The sequence below is a fragment of the Eptatretus burgeri genome, chromosome 13 (genome assembly GCF_056783735.1).
Source record: "Eptatretus burgeri isolate ZD-2024b chromosome 13, Ebu_testis_v1, whole genome shotgun sequence".
NCBI lineage: Eukaryota > Metazoa > Chordata > Myxini > Myxiniformes > Myxinidae > Eptatretus > Eptatretus burgeri.
In genome coordinates this window covers 32,606,600-32,626,075 of record NC_140973.1, presented here as the reverse complement: position 1 = coordinate 32,626,075, position 19,476 = coordinate 32,606,600, and the positions used below count along the sequence as shown (strand labels likewise).

The 19,476-nt window shown below is 48.6% G+C and overlaps 1 protein-coding gene and 1 long non-coding RNA gene across 7 annotated transcripts in view; one reads left to right on the top strand and one right to left on the bottom strand.

Annotated features, from left to right (window-relative positions):
• The window catches only part of SHROOM2 (shroom family member 2), a 218,042-nt gene that overhangs the window by 18,828 nt on the left and 179,738 nt on the right, over positions 1-19,476 (bottom strand). For all 5 annotated transcript variants that reach the window (XM_085851971.1, XM_085851966.1, XM_085851967.1 and 2 more), the window contains one exon: positions 11,150-11,298. In XM_085851971.1, coding sequence (XP_085708097.1) covers positions 11,150-11,298 — 149 coding nt within the window. The remainder of the gene's footprint in view (positions 1-11,149; positions 11,299-19,476) is intronic.
• The window catches only part of LOC147014203 (uncharacterized), a 51,243-nt gene that overhangs the window by 13,418 nt on the left and 18,349 nt on the right, over positions 1-19,476 (top strand). The gene's annotated exons all lie outside the window — the stretch shown is intronic.

Genomic DNA, 19,476 nt, shown 5'->3' with positions numbered 1-19,476 from the left:
TATATATATATATATATATATATATATATATATATATATATATATATATATATATATATATATATCCCTGTGTCGTAAGAGGCGACCAGGGTTGAGTCAGGAAGGGCATCCGGCGTAAAACATGTGCCAAATCACTATGCGGATCATACGGATGATCCGCTGTGGCAACCCCGACCGGGAGCAGCCGAAAGAAGAAGAATATATATATACATACAACTTTTAAAATGCTTCGTTTGATCCTAAAAAAGCAGTAATTTTGTCACTAATGCTTCATTTCTTGTTGCAGAGACCCTGAAGTTTATTTTGATACCAAGCAAGCGCCAGAAAAATGCCAAGACTGACCGTACAACAATGACCGAAAATTGTTGAACTTTGGCACCAGACGAAAAGTCTCATACAGGTGCAACGTCTTTACTCAAGACATTTCGGTATCCACTTGCGCCATGCACCAAACTTTCGGACAATAAAGTACACCATCGCAAAGTTTACCAATGTGGGAACCATCTGTGACCTTCACAAGGATCACAGTGTTCAGAAGATGACAGGTCGTAGTGAAGAAAATGTGGAAATGGTGAGACAGGCGGTCGTTCAGAGTCCAAAAAAATTGATTCAACGACTTTCTGCCGAGACAAATATTCATAAAAGCACCGTTCAGAGGATCCTTCGCCAATACATTCATGCCTTTAGGCGCTGTCACACCTTGACGATTTAGCCAGCAACGGCAACGTATAAAAATGTATGTAAAACGTTGGCATACGCTGAAATTTTGATGTTTTTTTTTTAAGTTTTGGTCGTATTCATAACGTGTTGGTCGTATGCATAACATATTAGTAACGGGCACAGAACGTTTCGTTGTCTTATAGATAACTTATGCCAACGAATACTTAGCCTGTTGTCGGCGTTCACAACCTATGCCCAACGATAGTTTAACTTAGGCATAATGCGCTGCACGTATCGCCGACGAACTCGTGGCGTAGCCTGTTAAAAATCTGCTGCACGCCGATTTAAATCATAACCGCCTGAGAATTGGAAGTGTTAACCACGCAGTCACACCTTAACGATTTAGCCAGCGTACGCCGACCTATGAAAGATGCGTCTAAAACGCTGGCACACGTCGAATACGGTATGGGTAAATTGTGTATACGTTAAGAGCACGCTGAAAAACGATGAAGTACGCTGTCATATTTTGCGGTACGTCTCGTAAATTGTGAAATTTAAAGCATGCTGAAAATTTTACGACATACTCGCCGTATGGCTCACACGTTCCGCTACGCTGGGAATAAGTTGTAGGCACGTTACACGATCGACGCACGTCGACACAAGTTCCTTGTAAGTTACTCATAAGTCGAAACATGTCGAGGTAATGTTTAGCATACCCGAAACTTATTTTCTCAGTCAAGGCACATTTTATTTTTTTCTCCTTGGCTCCGTGAAGGCACGTGACGAAATATCTGAAGTTGTTTTTTTTTTTTTTGTTTTTTTTTAGTCTATCACGAATTTTAAAATATATTCGGACATTTGCTTTTAAGTTTCGACGTCGACGTGACAATATCCTCAATCAGAAAATATTCACAGAGGAGGAACTAAGAATAAGACATGAGCAAACTGAAGAGGCAACCGGACGTGACGTAACGGCACATGACGAAATATCGGAAGTTATGTTGTTGTTGTGTTTTTAACGCTGCCAATACGCCATTATACGGAAGCTGTAAATTAGAAACAGGTTCAGTAAGATCTGTGGTCGTCCGGGAAACGTCAATCAAATACGTCTACATACATCAATATGCGTTGGAGGTACGTTACACATAGGTTCAAAGTACGTTAATCATAGGTTAGAAATAAGTTTTGGATACGCTAAACATTACCTCGACGTGTTTCGACTTATGAGTAACTTACAAGGAACGTGCCTCGACGTGCGTCAACGATCGTGTAACGTGCCTACAACACGTTACTCATAGGTTATAAATAAGTTTCGGGTACGCAGAACATTACCTCGACGTGTTTCGACTTATGAGTAACTTACAAGTAATGTGTGTCGACATGTGTCAACGATCGCGTAACGTGCCTACAATTTATGGCCAGCGTAGCAGAACGTGTGAGTCATACGCTGGCATACGTCGTAAAATTTCAAGCATGCTAAAATTTGAGGACAACCGCAAAGTACAACGATGAAAGCCAGCGTACGACGACGTATGGCACTGTTCTTCAGCGTGCTCTTAACATATACAAACGTACCCATAACGTATTCGACGTGTGCCAGCGTTTTAGACAAATTTTTCATAAGTCGGCATACGCTGGCTAAATCGTCAAGGTGTGACAGCGCCTTTTCCAAACAAGGCATTTTCTCAACCAACATTTTGAGGGCCGCTTTATCTCCCTCTACGAAGAAGTTGAGTAGCCACAGTATTCCCCTGACATTACTCCTCCAGCCTTCTTCTTGTGGGGGTATCTCAAGGACAGGATCTAGGAAACCCTAGGCCTCAGACTCTTGATCAGCTGAAGGAAAACAACCACCGAGAAATCCAGAACATTCCTCAGGAAACGTTTCCCAAAGTGATGGAGAACATAACAACGCGTTTGCAGGCAGTGATCAGACAACGTGGAGCCTACGTCGAACATGTGGTCTAAAAGAAAACGGCGATTCTATACCAAAATTTAAATTTTCGTGGCAATTTTGACATTGGTACAATAAACTTCAACCTTTCAGCTTTCTATCCAGCCATATATCTTTAAAAATATATGTTATGACCATCCTCTTTGCAGATGAAAAGTTGTATATTTTTTGGGACACCCTGTATACAAATACACACACACACACACACACACAAGCAAATACACACACACACACACACACACACACACACACACACACACACACACACACACACACACACACACACACAAATACCACTTCGCTAATGAGAACACAATGTGGGGAGAAGAAAAAGAGGGGAGAGAAAGAGGGGGAGAGTGGGAGGTGGAGGGGGAAGGAGAGTAGCGAGAGGTAGTGAGGAGGGTGGGGCACCAAGGAGGGAGGGAGGAGGAGGGAGGACTCAGGATTTTGAGTTATTTTGTCCATGTGATCCAATCCGACAAACTCCGAGAGAGTACATCAAGGAAGATCACATCATATTATAATGCATGGAATTGCTCCAAGCAACAAATTAAAAAACAATAGCACAAACAAAAGTGATGTACACAGTGCTTCATAAGTATGTATATGAGGCTTGCGATGATATGAATCAGGTCAGGTCAGGTATGGGAGCATGAGCCAAAGCAGCGTGTCACTGCGTCCACTTTCCGCCGGTACTCCAGAGGCCTCCGTCTGGCCATCCCCCAGGCAGATGCCTGGCCCATCCCCATCTCCTTGAGATGCCGATCAACCTGCTGCAACCACGAGGCACGTGGTCAGCACATTGACCTCCTCCACTCACGAGGTTCCCTCGCTGAGAGAATCTGATGAGCAGGATCAGCATCAGGGAAACGAGCCACATGTCCATACAGCCACAACTGACGCTCATGGACTATGCAGGTAACAAATCTCATTTGATCGAGTCTCTCTCAGCAACCGCTCATTGTACACAAAGTCTGACCAGCGATAGCCAAGGATTCTCTGAAGAGACCTGGTACCAAAGGAATGAAGTCTCCATCTCAGATCCTTGGTCAGAGTCCAAGTCTCACATCCGTAGAGCAAGACTGGAAGCACTAAGGGCCTGTAGACTCAGACTTTCGTCCTCCTGCAAAGGTAACAACAATGCCACACGCCATGATCCAGTGAATCTACGACTCCACAGGCCCAACCCAGACGTCTATTGACCTCTGGATCACAGCCAGCAGAGACAGCAATATCACTGCCAAGGAAAGTGAATCTCTCCATGACCTCAACATCCTCACCACAAACAGGTACAGACAAGATAGCACCATCCAATATGTCATTGAAAACCTGGATCTTAGTTTTGACCCAAAAAACCTGTAATGCCAGTGGCTGAGACTCCTCATTCAGCATGTTGAGGGTGCCTAAAAGGATATCTAGAGTCTCTGCAAAGATGACTGCATCATCTGCGAAATCAAGGTCAGAGATCTTCACATTCCCAAATGATGCACCGCAGCTTGATCTCTCCAACATTCTCCCCAGAATACAGTCCATAAAAGCGCAGAAAAGTGTGGGGGCCAGTACACACCCCTGACGAACCCCAGTAACAACTGGAAATAAGTTGGAGATGGTATCACCACATCTCACAGCATCTCAGCATCAGAGTACCGTTCAAACATGAGATCGATCAGTTTTGGTGGCACCCCACGAAGACCAAGAATCCCCCGGATGGCATCTCAAATCACTGAATCAAACGCTTTCCAGAGATCAACAAAGGCTGTATTTCAGCTCCTGATGAAACTCTCGTCTGCACTCGGTGAGGACCAGAAGGGCAAGGATACGGTCAATTGCTGACCTCTTTGGTGTATAGCCTGACTGCTCTGGGCGCTGGTGATCAAGTAGATGGTGGAGAATCCCATCAAGAATTATCCGAGCAAAGACCTTGCCTGACACTGAGAGCAGGGTGGCACTTAGTTTTTCACCCCTCGGCAGTTGTTGCAGTCCTGGTGATCACCCATTCCTTTTCAGAGAGGGACAACAAGGAACCTCTTCCAGTCAATTTGGATGATGCCTGTGTTCCGAGCAGAGCACAGACCTGCATGCAGCAAAATGAGTACAGCATTTCCACCAGCCTTGAGAAGTTCAGCATGGATGTCACAGATCCCAGGAGCTTCACTCCATTTCAACTGGTTCACCACAGCATGTGTTTCCACAAACAAAGGTGGATCACAGTTGATTGGAGGGTCAACAATAGGGAAAGTTACACCCCTGACATCCAACTCAACAGCGAGTGGATCAGCCTGGTACAGCTGCTCAAAGTAACCGGCCCAGCGGGCCTTCACTCCAGACTCCTCTGTCAAGAGCACACCACCCTCCACTCTGACAGCAGTGCACCGAGGGATGGGCTTGGAGGAACGCAATGTGCAAATTCCCCTGTAAGTAGAACGAGAATCACATGACAACAGGTAATGCTCTACCCTCTCACACACAGGCCACCTTGTCCACCCTTAGCGCACGTACAGTTTTATGCCTCAACTCCCTGAACACCGCAGCTCTGCCATCAAGCCTGGCCCTGTGATTCTTGTCAATGGTATCCAGTGTCCCTTGAGAGACAAAATTCTTCTCTGCCCCATGTTGAGTTCCAAGACAGTCACTGGCAACATCAAGGATGGTGGTCTTGAAGGCACTCCACAACTCTTCAGGATTCCCCAAAGCACCCAGACCCCCCAAATCCCCACTCAACCTGTTCGCAAACTCCTCAGCTGCCCTCTCATCCTTCAGCTTGCTAACATCCAGCCATGGCTGAGATGGTACTATTCTCCTAGATTTAAGCTTCAACAAGCCTGTGGTCGATATTGAGGAACTGAGCACTCTGGAAGTCCCTGGAGGTCCAGATCATCCTCCAAAGACCATCAACAAGCACATGGTCAATCTCCTTTGTCACACCACCAGTGTTGGAATAACAAGTCCAGCGATGAGCTTGTGGGTGCTGAAACCATGAACCAGCCACCTTAAGTCCATGACTTCTTGCAAAGTAAAGGAACTTAAAGCTATTCTGGTTCACAGTTCCAGACCCATGGGGATCAACACATATTTCACAACCATCCCCATCAGTTCCTTTCGATGCATTGAAATCCCTCAAGACTGGAAGAGTATTTCGCCTGGGGCAGTGATCATCGACACACTCAAGCGTGGCAAAGAATGCGTCCTTCACGGTGAGGTCACTTGCTTCAGTCGGAGCATATATAGAGACCATGGAAATGACACCCAAGGAGTGACGAATCCTTAGTCTCATAATACGCTCGTTGACCGGTGTTACCTCAATTATCATTGGAGTCAGCTTATTGGACACAGCTACAGCAACTCCTTGAGCATGGTACCCATCAGTGCGATCAGAACAATAGTTGGTGTGAACACCCGCCATGATCTCGCCGCAATCCGGTCTCCGAAGCTCAGAGAGTGCTGCAATACCGATGTTCAAAAGCTTGAGCTCAGATGTTAACAGAGACAGGTGATCATCCTCTCTTAACGTCCTGTCACACCTTGACGATTTAGCCAGCGTATGCCTGACGTATGGAAAATTTGGCTAAAACGCTGGCACACGTCGAATACGTTATGGGTAAGTTTGTATACGTTAAGAGCACGCTGGCATACGTCTTTGTACGCTGGCATACGTCGTAGTACGCCGAGGTGTTAGACAAATTTTCCATGCTTGAAATTTTTCGACGTATGCCAGCGTATGACTCACACGTTCTGCATACGCTTGGCCATAAGTTGTAGACACGTTACGCGATCGTTGACACACGTTACTTGTAAGTTACTCATAAGTCGAAACACATGGAGGTAATGTTTAGCGTACCCGAAACTTATTTCTAACCTATCAGTAACGTGTTGTAGGCACGTTACGCGATCGTTGACACACGTCACTTGTAAGTTACTCATAAGTCGAAACACGTCAAGGTAATGGTCAGCGTCAGTGTTCCAGACTCCCTGTTTTTTTTTTGTTTTGTTTTTTCTTCGGTATGACGGTGATGTTGACACTTCGATTTCTAGTGTGGTTAAGATATAATATAATTAATAGGCTGCCGCTCAACGATTTAAATCATAACCGCACTAGAAATCGAAGTGTCAACATCACCGTCATACCGAAGAAAAATAACAAAAATAAAAAACCAGGGAGTCTGGAACACTGACGCTAACCATTACATTGACGTGTTTCGACTTATGAGTAACTTACAAGTAACGTGTGTCGACGTGTGTCAACGATCGCGTAACGTGCCTACAACTTATGCCAGCGTATGCGGAACGTGTGTCATACGCCGAGTACGGCGAGAAATTTTCAACATGCTGAAAATTTCTCGACGTACTGGGAGTATGACGACGTATGCCAGCATACTATGATGTCCGCCAGTGTACTACGACGTATGCCAGCATGCTCTTAACGTATACAAAACTTACCCATAACGTATTCGACGTGTGCCAGCTTGGTTCGGCAAATTTTTCATACGTCGGCATATGCTGGCTAAAACGTCAAGGTGTGATAGCGGCTTCACACTTCGATGTCTAGTGCGGTTATGATTTGAATCGTCGAGCCGCAGCCTATGAATAGCTTACGTCACGTGATCGTCGGCGATACGCTGCCGTGCGCTGTGCATAAATTAGACCATCGTTGGGCATAGGTTGTGAACGCCGACAACACACTCAGCATTCGTTGGTATAAGTTATCTATATGTGATTGAAACGTTCTGTGCACATTACTAATACGTTATGCATACGTCCAACACGTTATTATATGCCCAAAGCTTAAAAAAAACATCAATAGTTCAGCGTACGCCAGCGTTTTACATACATTTTGATACCTTGCCATACGCTGGCTAAAACGTCAAGGTGTGACAGGGCCCTTAGGGATAGGACATACCAGGCACCCACATTAAGGGACTGCCTCAGGTTAACCCAAGGAGACCACCGTCTGGTGGACGACACCTCAGCACCACCCCGACAGACATTACCACAATCTGACCCGGGAAGGTTTCCCTGTGGTTTTCCTCCCATCATCAAAGAGTGCAGGTCCCGAAGGCTTTGGCCTCATCCTGTCATCCGGTGAGTTGCCCTGCGAAGGGCAGCTGCACAGGAGGTACTCCCACGGAGTGGGTTTTCAATTTTCCTTGCATTTTTCTTGTGTTTTGCAGAGTGAAGGGTGTTACGGTGGCCAGAGTGCAAATCCTGCCACCAACCTCCAAAAAAAAAAGTAACCCAACTGCAGGATGACGTCCACAGAGACAGTTGGGCACGAGATATGGATGGCTGTTGGCTCACAAGGAGCTCCTCTGTCCTCTGCCAGGTTTTGTTTTTAATCCTGCTGGGTTATCCATATCCATACACCCTCCTCACCAGGAAACCTGGTTGGGGAGATGGTTTAGTCACCGACAACCCGACCATGAAACAGGCCAGTACATGTTTACATCGTACCTGTGACAAATCACAAATATAATCTGGCCTGACCTGATATAAGTGAGGAAAGTGGAAAAAAACATTTTGGGCAACTTTATCATTAATAAACTTTTACGGCCTGATCCAACTCAAGGCATTGTTGAGCAGGTCAAACAAAATGGCACATTAAGACCCCAGCGAGGGAGAGAGAAGTGACCGAGGATTCCTGGAGGTGTCCGAGGATGCGCCCGATCTTCGTCTTCTTTTTTAACAGCCACTATTATCCCACATTGTTGAGTCGGCCAAGGGATGCTTGGCCCGAGTCTTCACAAACTGTCTGGCCAGGCCTGATGTTTGACTAGTTAGGGCAGGAATTTGGAATTTGGCCATGGTGCCGGAGATGGCTTGCCAACTCTTTGTGAAGGACACCATGAGATCTTTAATGTCCACCAACAAATGCTGGCAGACAGGACGCCCGTTTAATGTCTATCCGAGGGACAGTACACACATTAATGAATAACCCTGCCTGTGAAACACCGGGATGACAGTTTATAGCTGGGTCGGGAATCAAACCTTGGCAAGACAGCTGAGACGGAGGGGTGCATACCTCTAGGCCATCCTGTCAGCCCAAGATGCATCTGAAGGAGGATATAATTAAATAAGGCCGTTAATTATCTTCAAATGGGGTGTTTTACTTGACCCAAATACCAAATTTTAATTCATGCACTTCCTTGGAGTTCCCTTTGTGTGCATGCAAAGTTCCAGGCTGCTTGGTTTCATGGTTTTGAAGTTATGGAGGAGACACACACACATTGACATTTATCACTATAGATATACAGTATATACACACATGAAACACACATATACAATTTGTTGGCACACACACAAGATCTGAATGATAAATTTTCATATTCGAATTATTGGAATTTTTTTCGATCAAATACAATTTTCAGCCTGGTGTTGGCTTAGTGGTTAGGATGGCGGCTTGGGATCCCAGGGTCTTGAGTTCAAGCCCTGTTGGCTGCTGAATTAACACCAGGGGGTTGACTCAGCCTGTCATCCTTCCAAGGTCGGCGACATGAGTACCAGTGTACTGGTCCCGGTGTATGCCCCGGTTAAGCCGCTGTCACACCTTGACGATTTAGCCAGCGTATGCAGACGTAAGAAAAATTTGTCTAAAACGCTGGCACACGTCGAATATGTTATGGGGAAGTTTTGTATACGTTAAGAGCACGCTGGCATACGTCGTAGTACGCCAAACTCGTCGACAAATTTTAACATGCTCAAAATGTTTTGACGTATGCCAGCGTATGACTCACACGTTCCGCATACGCTGGCCATAAGTTGTAGGCACGTTACGCGATTGTTGACACACGTCGACACACGTTACTTGTAAGTTACTCATAAGTCGAAACACGTCGAGGTAATGTTTATCGTCAGCGTTCCAGACTCCATGGTTTTTTTTTTCTTTTCTTCGGCATGAAGGTGATCTTGACACTTCGATTTCTAGTGCGGTTATAATACAAGATAATGAATAGGCTGCCGCTCAACGATTTAAATCAAAACCGCACTAGAAATTGAGATGTCAACATCACAGTCATGCCGAAGAAAAGAAAAAAAACAAAAAAACATGGAGTCTGGAACACTGACGGGTTCCTCCTGTGAAGCCCATTTTTATACACCAATTCCCCTAAACGCTGCCAATACGCCATTATATGGTAGCTGTAAGTTCGTAACATGTTCAGTAAGTTCTGTGGTCGTCCGGAAGACGTCAAAATGCGTTGGAGATACGTCACACAAAGGTTCAAAGCACGTTACTCATAGGTTCAAAGCACGTTACTCATAGGTTAGAAATATGTTTCGGGTACACTAAACATTACCTCGACGTGTTTCGACTGATGAGTAACTTACAAGTAACGTGTGTTGATGTGTGTCAACGATCGCATAACGTGCCTACAACTTATGGCCAGCGTATGCGGAACGTGTGCGTCATACGCTGGCATACGTCTAAAATTTTTGAGCATGCTTAAAATTTGTTGACGTGCTCCGCGCACTACGACGTATGCCAGCATGCGTCAGCGTGCTCTTAACGTATACAAAACTAACCCATAACGTATTCGACGTGTGCCAGCGTATTCGGCAAATTTTTCATATGTCGGCATACGCTGGCTAAAACGTCAAGGTGTGACGGGGCCTTGACACTTCGATGTCTAGTGCGGTTATGATTTGAATCGTCGAGCGGCAGCCTTTTAATAGGATACGCCACATGATCGTCGGCAATACACTGCTGCGCACTATGCATACGTTCGACTATCGTTGGGCATAGGTTGTGAACGCCAACAACATGTTAAGCATTCGTTGGTATAAGTCATGTATATGTTATCGAAACATTCTGTGTACGTTACAAATACGTTATGCATACGTCCAACTCGTTATGAATACGCCAAAAACTGAAAAAAAACATCAATAGTTCAGCGTACGCCAGCGTTTTACATACATTTTGATACGTTTCCATATGCTGGCTAAAACGTCAAGGTACGACAGCGGCTTTAGAATAGGTGAACCATATCCCTGTATGTCGTAAGACGCGACCAGGGTTGGCGTCAGGAAGGGCATCCGGCCATAAAAACATTGCCTCAAGAAAAAGCCCAACCCTTGCACAGCAGGGAAAAATGGCTGTAAAAACGGTCATTTTTTTTTTTAATAAAATTTTCAAAACTGCCGAATTTACCCCCAGTTTATGGTGTTGCATTGCAATTTAACCATGGCATTACCATTTTAAAATTCAAAAAAACCTACATAACTTCATAATAACATTTTTCTCATTATACCTTGCCCAAAAAATTGCTTTACTGCCTCACTGCATGCAGTTTTAAACTTTTTAAAAATCATTTTTGATAAAGAATGCTTGGATGCCAACAACGATATCCACTTTACAAATTAACAAAATGCAGATCATAATACATTCCAGATAAGTGTGTGCACTGGAAAAGGAATGGGGGGGGGGGTATGTCAACCCTCGCTCTATACACATGCAATAACTTCAGATATCTGTGGCTTTTCATGAACGTTAGCTATTTCCATTATTCATAATGAAACTTTCTTGGTGAGGGTTTTGCACATTACCTTTATGAGTGGGTCATTGGAAACATGAATCACACTCTCGTCTCCACTTGAGATCTTGCAGGGATTTTCATGGTAGCTCGTCTCGAGGGACAACCATGGGCTGTATTGAGGCAGAGAGGATATTGGCCCAAGAACCTTCTCCTGATTAACTGATATCATACCATGGGGAGAAAAGAAAGTGAAATTTTTTGATGAAAAATTTGGATATCACAGCACAAAAAAATTGTAACATTGAGATGCTTAATCGTCCACACCCATTATAATAATAAGTTAATCAGGAGAATCAGAATCAGATATCAGATAATCAGGATAATTATCAAATGAGCCACTGTATTCACTTCTGGTTTAAAATTAAATGGTATTGGAAGCTACAGTGCCTTAAGAAAGCATTCACATCCCTCAACTCTTGTCACATTTTATTGTTACAGCCTGAATTTAAAATGGATTAAATATAAAAAAAATTGTCACCGATCAACACAAAATTCCCCATACATGACAAAGTGAAAACATGTTTTTCGAAATTTTTGACAAATTAATTAAAAATAAAAACCTGAAATGTCTTGAGTCAGTAAGTATTCAACCCCTTTGCTATGACACTCCAAATTGAGCTCAGGTGCATCCAATTTCCTTTGATCATCCTTGAGATGTCTCTACAACTTGATTGGGGTCTACCTGTTTAATTGGACATGATTTAGAAAGAAACACACCTTTCCATATAAGGACCCACATTTGACAGTGGATGTCAGAGCAGAAACTCTACCATGAAGTCGAAGGAACTGGCCGTAGAACTCCAATATAAAATTGTGAGGAGGCATAAATCTGGGGAAGGGTAGAAAATAATGTCTAGAGTGTTTAAAGTTCCCAAGAGCACAGTGAGCTCTTTGATGAGGAAACGGAAAAATAGGGAACGACTGAAGACACTTCCGAGAGCTGGCTGTCCAACCTAACTGACCTACTAACCACTTACAAAGATTTCATCCGCAGCCTGATGGAGTACTGCTCTCTCCTCTGGGATGGTGCTCCGACTGCTTCACACCTCGCTCAACTTCACGCTGTGGAAACCAAGGCTTTTAGGATCATTGGTATCTCCCCCACGATGAAGCCGGGTCTTTGGGCCTCTCATTCTCACTGCAGGCAGGTCGGTGGTCATTCTGTTTTCTGCTGTCTCTTCTCCGGCCTTGGCCCCGCTGCTCTGTCTGTGCTCTAACCCCCTATAATGCTGCAGGGCATATACGGTCTGCCAAAAAACCCCTTCTGCTGAAACTGCCAAAATCAAGACTCACTGCTCACCTTCACTCTTTCATTCCTCTTTTTCCCCATCTTTGGAACAAACTCCCACTCTCTGCCACGCTTCCTTCCAGGTCTTCAAAACAATTGTTCACCACCATCTGTTATCTTCCCCCATCCAAAACCATGAACTTTTCTACCCCCGTTAATCCACCCCAAACCCACCTCTTTCAAATTCCCTGCTTTCCTTCCTGAAACTCCCTTTAGTACCATCTTGTTTACCCCGTGTACCCCACCCCATCCCTCTCCCTTCCACAAATCTGCTATTGCCACTGTTCCCCACTATTTTATGCTTCGCTCTCCCACCCCTCATTTCCTGCCTTGTTATATGTTCTGTGTGTTAGCACAGAACAGTGTTACCATAGCACACAGTGTTACCATCACACAACAACCACCAACCGCAACGCCGCTTCACAACAACAGCCACGACCTTTACCGTCACAACTCGCCCTCGCAACCATCGCATCACCACTATTCCCGTGCCACTTGTGGGCACCGATACTGGACTCGTGCAGGGCGCGCACCGAGCAGGGGTGCAAAAGCGCCGGCCTTTCCGAAGAAAACGGATCAAAAACGACTCACGCCCACTTCTGTTCCGTCCTATCAGTGAGCGTGGGGCGATTTGGCCCCGCCTCCAGGTACGTTGGAGTGTGGTCGCTATATGCAAATTCATGGATCAAAAAGCATTCACGCCCACTTTTCCTCGGTCCAATGGGGAGCCAGTTAGAGGTGAAGGGTCGGAGGTAAAGGGTCAAAGGTGAAGGAGCGAGGCCACGGGGGATATAAACGGCTGCGTTCGTCAGTCAACGCAGTTCGCAGTTGGGAGTTCGCAGAGCCAGTGAGGAGTTGGGAGTTCGCGGAGCCGGTGAAGAGTTTGGACGAGTCAAGAGAGGAGACGGAGAGGGTGAGAGGACGGAGCTGTGGAGAGGTGGCGGCGGCGAAGGCGGTCAAGGGGGTGCTCGTGTCGGAGTCGGGGAGCTGCGGAGGGAGAGGCCGGCGGCGCGACCGAGGTCGTGGTGGAGACGCTCGTCGCGGGACCCGAGACAGGGAGATATCCTCCATCCCCCGAGCATCAACAACCCCCTCCTGTTTCCCCCCGCGCTGAGATAGTGCGAGAAGGGGGCCCCGTCCCCACCCCATACCAGGCAGTCCCAGCGAGGCCCGCGGAGTCGGGGCGCCAGCGCCATTTCGCGGCTCATCACCAGACGGGTAGGCCCGACGCGGTCTCGGCCCCAGGCCCGCCTCATCCTTGAGGGTGGTCCTTTTCTTTTGCTTTGGGTATATGTGTTGTCGGCGCCGTCTGTGAAGTAAAACTGCATAAGTGTTGCCGTGTGCTCGCGTAGTCGGTAATAGATCTGCATTGTGTTTCTCTTTTATATTTGCTTTTTGTGTAATATTGTGTTTCTTCTTCTTTTACATTTGCTTTTGGTGTAATTGTATATGTGTGCTTTCCGTTCATCGTGAAATAAATGTGCTTAATGTTGAACTGTTTTCCCACTTCGCTTCGTCTTTTCCTCTATTGAATCTCCATCTTACTTCACGTAAAGGGTTGGTCGTGGGCTAAAACGCCCGATAATTAATCGAACCGTCGAGGCCGACGATAACACCGCTCGGTTATCCCGATAGTACGGAACGGGTCGCTTAAAGTGGCCCGTGTCCGAAGTCGACCTGCGGCGAGGTGCGATCGCCCGGTCTACCCACTGTGTGGGTACTTAGGTAGGTCGAATTTGGCGAGCAACCCTATCCCACGCGGGGGGCCGATTGGCACGATCGTGGTGAGGCCGAAAGGTCCACCCGTGACTGGTTCCCGGCGTTAGTCCGAGAGGGTCACGACGGGATTGTCCGTCCGGTGGGCGACGTGCCGCGATTCGAGTTACGTGGCCGTTCGCACGCCGGCGGGCGCGAATCCGCAACACTAGTGTCAGGTCGTGCGATACAAACTCATCGCCCTCCTCGCGGCACTGGTATCGGAGAACGGGAAAACGGGCTCTCCTGTCTCCAGCTAAATTCACGGGAATCAGTCCAGGGGTGAGAGGAGCGACCCCCGATTCCCTCCAAATTACGAGCGAGCTAAATTAACCCTTTACGAGAAGCAAGATGGCGTCTCAAGGCGAGCGGGAGCCGGGGGTATTAGAAATGGATGTAGAATGTGCAGAATCCATGGCTCAGGACGAAATCCCCGTGCAGGAAATGTTGGTTGTACAGGAAAACGAACTCGCCCAACTGAACACAGAGCCCGAAATAGGTGCGGCAGCGGCCGCGGTGGATGACACCTCCCCTCCCCCTCTCCACCAAAATCCCCCGATTCTTGCCGAAACGGCTCACCCAAGCGCACCCGACATGGCCCAGCTATTCACCATGCTGGCAAAGATGAATGCGGATGCGCAACAAATGAATGCGGAAATGAAAACGAGGATGGATGCGAATACACAACAAATGAACGAAAAGATGGATACATTCACAAACGAAATAAAACGCATGAAAACTAATATGGAAACAAATGCGCAAGGAATGAAAGAGCTGCGGGGTGAGACGCGGAACATCGGCCGAAGCCTGCAGGCGGGCATGAAGGCAGTGACCAGGGAGCTAAAAATGGCGACTCCACGTGTGGGAGCGAACGAGCTGGAAGGGGGTGCAACGGCTGTCGGGCCCGCGGTGGAGGCGGGTGAAAAAATAATTCGGGGAACGTGTTGGGCGAGGGTCGTGACGGTAACCGAGAGGGACAAACTAATAGGGGTGACGGAGACGTGCACGAGGGAGATAACAAGGGAAGAGACGGAAATAATAGTTGAGACAAGGGAGATAAAGGGTGAAGAGGTGACTGAGTTGGCAGAGACACGGGAGATGGGAACGACAGAGGGAAGACTGCACGATGAAGACGGGGTAAGTGACGCACACACACACACGGAGGTAGTGGAGGACGATGAGGTTGGAACTCACGGAGCGTGAAGGGACCCGGTGCGAGCAGCGGGATGGCCTCCTCCAGGAACGAGGGGAGGGAGTATGCCCCCTTGAGGCGAGTCACGACCAGGTGAGTTTGGTCGTGCTTTGCGAGGTTGGGAGGAGGAGTGCTGCGAACGGGTGCACGGAGAGCTTGGGGGGTATAGAGGCCCCGGAGACCCTTGTGGGGACACGAATCCCCAGTGTAGTTGTCCCTGTGTGTGTGGTGCAAGGTGTGAGTGCGTCCCTGTGTGTGGAAGCGACCCCGTGTGTGAGTGGTGTGGTGGCGATTGTGCCGGAGTACGTGCTTCCCAGCACGCCGTGTGTAAAAGGGGCACCGCAAGTGGAAGAGGCCGTGTGTGTGGATGAAACGGCCAGTATGGATGAAACACCGCGGTTGAGTGCCCCCGCGTGTGTGAGTGAGGCACGAGTGAGTGGAAGGCCGCGAGTGAGGGGAGCCACGTGTGCAAGGGTAATGGCATGCGTGAGTGAACGGCCGAGTGCAAGGGAGACCGTGTGTGTGAGAGAGCGGTATGTAAGGGAGATGTCGGTGGGCATGTGTGAACATGCAGCCGCGTCTCCCGGTGTGAGTTCAATGGAATGGTGTATGAGCGTCGTAACACGCAGGTGTGCGTGGGTGGAATGGAGACTACGACGGCGACATGTAAGGAAAGAAAGCCGAGTAGCGGCTGTAGTTGTTTCGGGGACCGTGCCGGGTTCACCCAGCAGTGAGCATGAGGTCCGTGCTGTGCAACGCACGAGGCCCCCACGTGCTCGCTTGCGAGAGTGAAGTCCCGGTCCGGAAACGCACGCGGTGGATTTGCCGATCCCGCGGACGGACAAAGTTTAGGCAGGATTATGGATTTGGACCGGACGGGTTCTCCACGCGATCGTGTGTGTTAAGCTCCAACGGGCAAAGCACATGTGTTCGCGTGGGGAACCCCTCGAGACGTGGGGCTTGTGTTTTTTTTTTATGCGCACGGTGACGTCATGGCTGCACGCGGGGTTGGAATCCGGCAGGAGGGGTATCCCTGCCGGATGGTACCGTCCAAGGAGGGACGAGGTACACGTGCAGCTGCATGACGTCACGGGCAGGTGCAAAGTGCGCGAGCTGTGAGTTGCCGCGCTGGTGATGCGCATGGAAAAAAAAAAAAAAGCAAGCCTCACTTTCGGGTGCGCAGGATTCCTGGGCAAGGGGTGGAAGACCCCCTTGACCCAGGGCACAGGATGGAAACTAGTTAGGGGGAAGGGTTAGCTTAGTTAGACCGACTTCATGGGGCAGGGGTAAGTCCTCATGGAGTCCGTGGAATGGATTAGTTAGAGGGATTGTAGCCAGATTTAGGTTGGGAAATTGATTTTTGGGACATTCGAGGACAGTGACAGACTTGTGAATGTGTAGAGGGGACGTAGCTTAGCTACGTAGGTTAAATGGAACGTGCTATAGTTTAAGGGACGACGTGGGAGCACGAGTTAGTTAGGGGAGGTAGTTAGGAGGATGGCAGAGTTCAGCAGTGTGTGTGTTGAAGAGTTGGTGAGTTGTGAGGTGAGCACTTTATGAGTGAGTGAAGCCAGCGGGTCTGTGTGAGTGGAGCGAATGGGGAATGCATGGTGCGATGAGTGATTGGGGGGAGGAGTGACTCCCGCCCAAGGGACCCCCGGGGTCAGTGTAGAGAGAGTTAGGGGGTTAGTCAAATTAACAAATATGGAGGTCGTTTTGTTGTTGGTGGGTGTGTAGGCTCGAAACCCGTTTGGAGGGGTGCAGGAGCCCTGTTGACGGGCTGGGAGCGTGGCTGCGAAAGGTGAGTATCGCTGAGTGGGTACCCCAGGCACCAGGCTAGTCGGCCGTGGTAGGCCAAGGGCGCATGGGGGGCCGGGATAGCGTAGTGGGCACGGGTGCGTCTGCTTGGTGCGGGGGCCCGGGGCGCCATTAGCCGCGTGGGCAGTGTTGTGGGCACGGGTGACCCTCGGAAAGGGGCCCGGGAAGCCAGCCTGCCACGTGTGCGTTTCAGGGGAGGTGCCATGGGGGGGCCACTCCCCGGTGTTAGGGAGCTGGTAGGCTCGGAGGCAGTGTAGTGCCCGGGGGTGCCATAGCGGGAGATTCGGCAGAGGGTCGTGCCTGCCAAAGGGAGCCACGTGTCCCAGCCATGAGACCGTGTGAGGGCACGGAGAGAAAATTGGGGGGCGAGGCCCGAAATTGTGAGGACACCAACACAGGCGACGGGAATCTGGGTTGTTAGAACCAATAGTTTAAGCGAGAGGCACTTGTTGAAAGCCCCGGGGTAGTTTAACAGTTAAATGGTTAGGGTAGATTAGGAGATGTACCCCTCCGCACCATCCATCCCCTCGCTCTCGTTGTGGGCCGCTGGACCCACTTTGGGTTAGATCGCTAACGTCTGGGGAGGCCATTCTGAGGCTTCGTTGGGCCTCGACACAGGACGTTAGCTCTCCCTTATTCCCCTCCGGGAAGGGAACGTAGGGGTTGGGAGTAGGCTAGGTGACAGGATAGGTTAGCCGAACAAGGACGATAAAGGGGGTTAGGGGACGATTTATAGTGGGGAAGTAAAAAAAATAATAATAAATAAGTTGGGGCTAAATTGGGGTTTGGACAAATTAAGGGAGTGGGTATGGACAGTGACAGGCAAAGGCGATAGGTTGGGAGGGAGACCGTAGGGTAGGTCCGAGCCCGCCTTCCGAGTGGCCAGCACCACCGCACTCCCTCCACCAACCTCCACTGAACGGCGAAGGCTGGCCAGCTTCATCTGCTGGCTGCGTTGCTGCAAGGCAAAGGCCGGCCCACTTTATCGGCAGCTGTTGTTTTGCTGCAAGACCTGTGCCAGCTGGATCGTCTGCAGCTGCTGTGCTGCAAGGCCTGTGCCGGCTGGATCGTCTGCAGCTGTTTTCTGCAAGGCCTGTGCCGGCCAGTTCGTCTGCCGGCTGTGTTTGCCTGCAGCGGCCTTCTTCTGCGGGCTGTGTTTGCCTGCTGCCTTTGCCATGCCCACTGCCCACGTTCACCAGCCCCGTTCAATTTTGCTTTGCCCCCCCCCCCCTGTTCATTTCCATGCGCGCCGGGATCATCGTAAAAGCAACAGTTTGCAAGCTGCAAGAACTGCCCTGTTGGCAGCTACAACACGGGCCTGCAGTGGCGGCCCGTGCACCGTGTTTGCGTCCATCCATTCATCTATCTATTCGTTGTGTTCATTGCATGTGCCACTTGAGCTGGCACGGAGACTGCGTTTGTGCAGCCCATGCACCGTTGTGGTTCACTGCGTTCAGTTCAAACCATTCATCCATCCATTCGTTGTGTTCATTGCATGTGCCACTTGAGCTGGCACGGAGACTACGTTTGTGCAGCCCATGCACCGTTGTGGTTCACTGCGTTCAGTTCAAAAGGGAAGGCCTTGGACTGCGTGTGAGCAGCCAGCCACGGTCCCTGTCACCTGCATTGTTTTGAGCCAGAGACTGCATGCGAGCAGCCTGGCTCCCTGCTAACTGCTTTCTTTTTGCAGAGTTCATTGATCCTGGGCCATGGTTTAGTGTAAAATTTGTAAGTTAAGGTTAAGATGTACTGTACATATGAGTGCGCCCCCGGCATGTCTGTCTTAGCGCCGCCAATTTTATTTAAGTCGTCCGTGTGAGTGAGTTTGTTTAGGTAGTTACTCAGCCCTCAGGTTATTTATTTTGGGGACACGAATACCATGAATGTCGCACTCAGGGATCCGTAGGTAAAATGTACTTGGGGAAAACTACACATGATGGCACACGAAAATTTGACGACTCGGGACGAGTCTGTAAAAAGGGGAGGGGGTAGTGTTGTGGTTGACGAAATTCACAAACCACCATTCAGGTCCCTTAGGTGAGATATCTCTGTAAGTATATGTGTAGTTAGGCCCAAACCCGTTGTTTAGAGGGAATAAATGTCATTCACTCGGGCTGCGACCCTTCAGGATAGCCGTTTTTCTTTTACTATCTTTATTTTGGACCAGCCGCCATTACTACCACCACCAACCACGTCTCAACAGCCATCACACAACAACCACCAACCGCAACGCCGCTTCACAACAACAGCCACGACCTTTACCGTCACAACTCGCCCTCGCAAC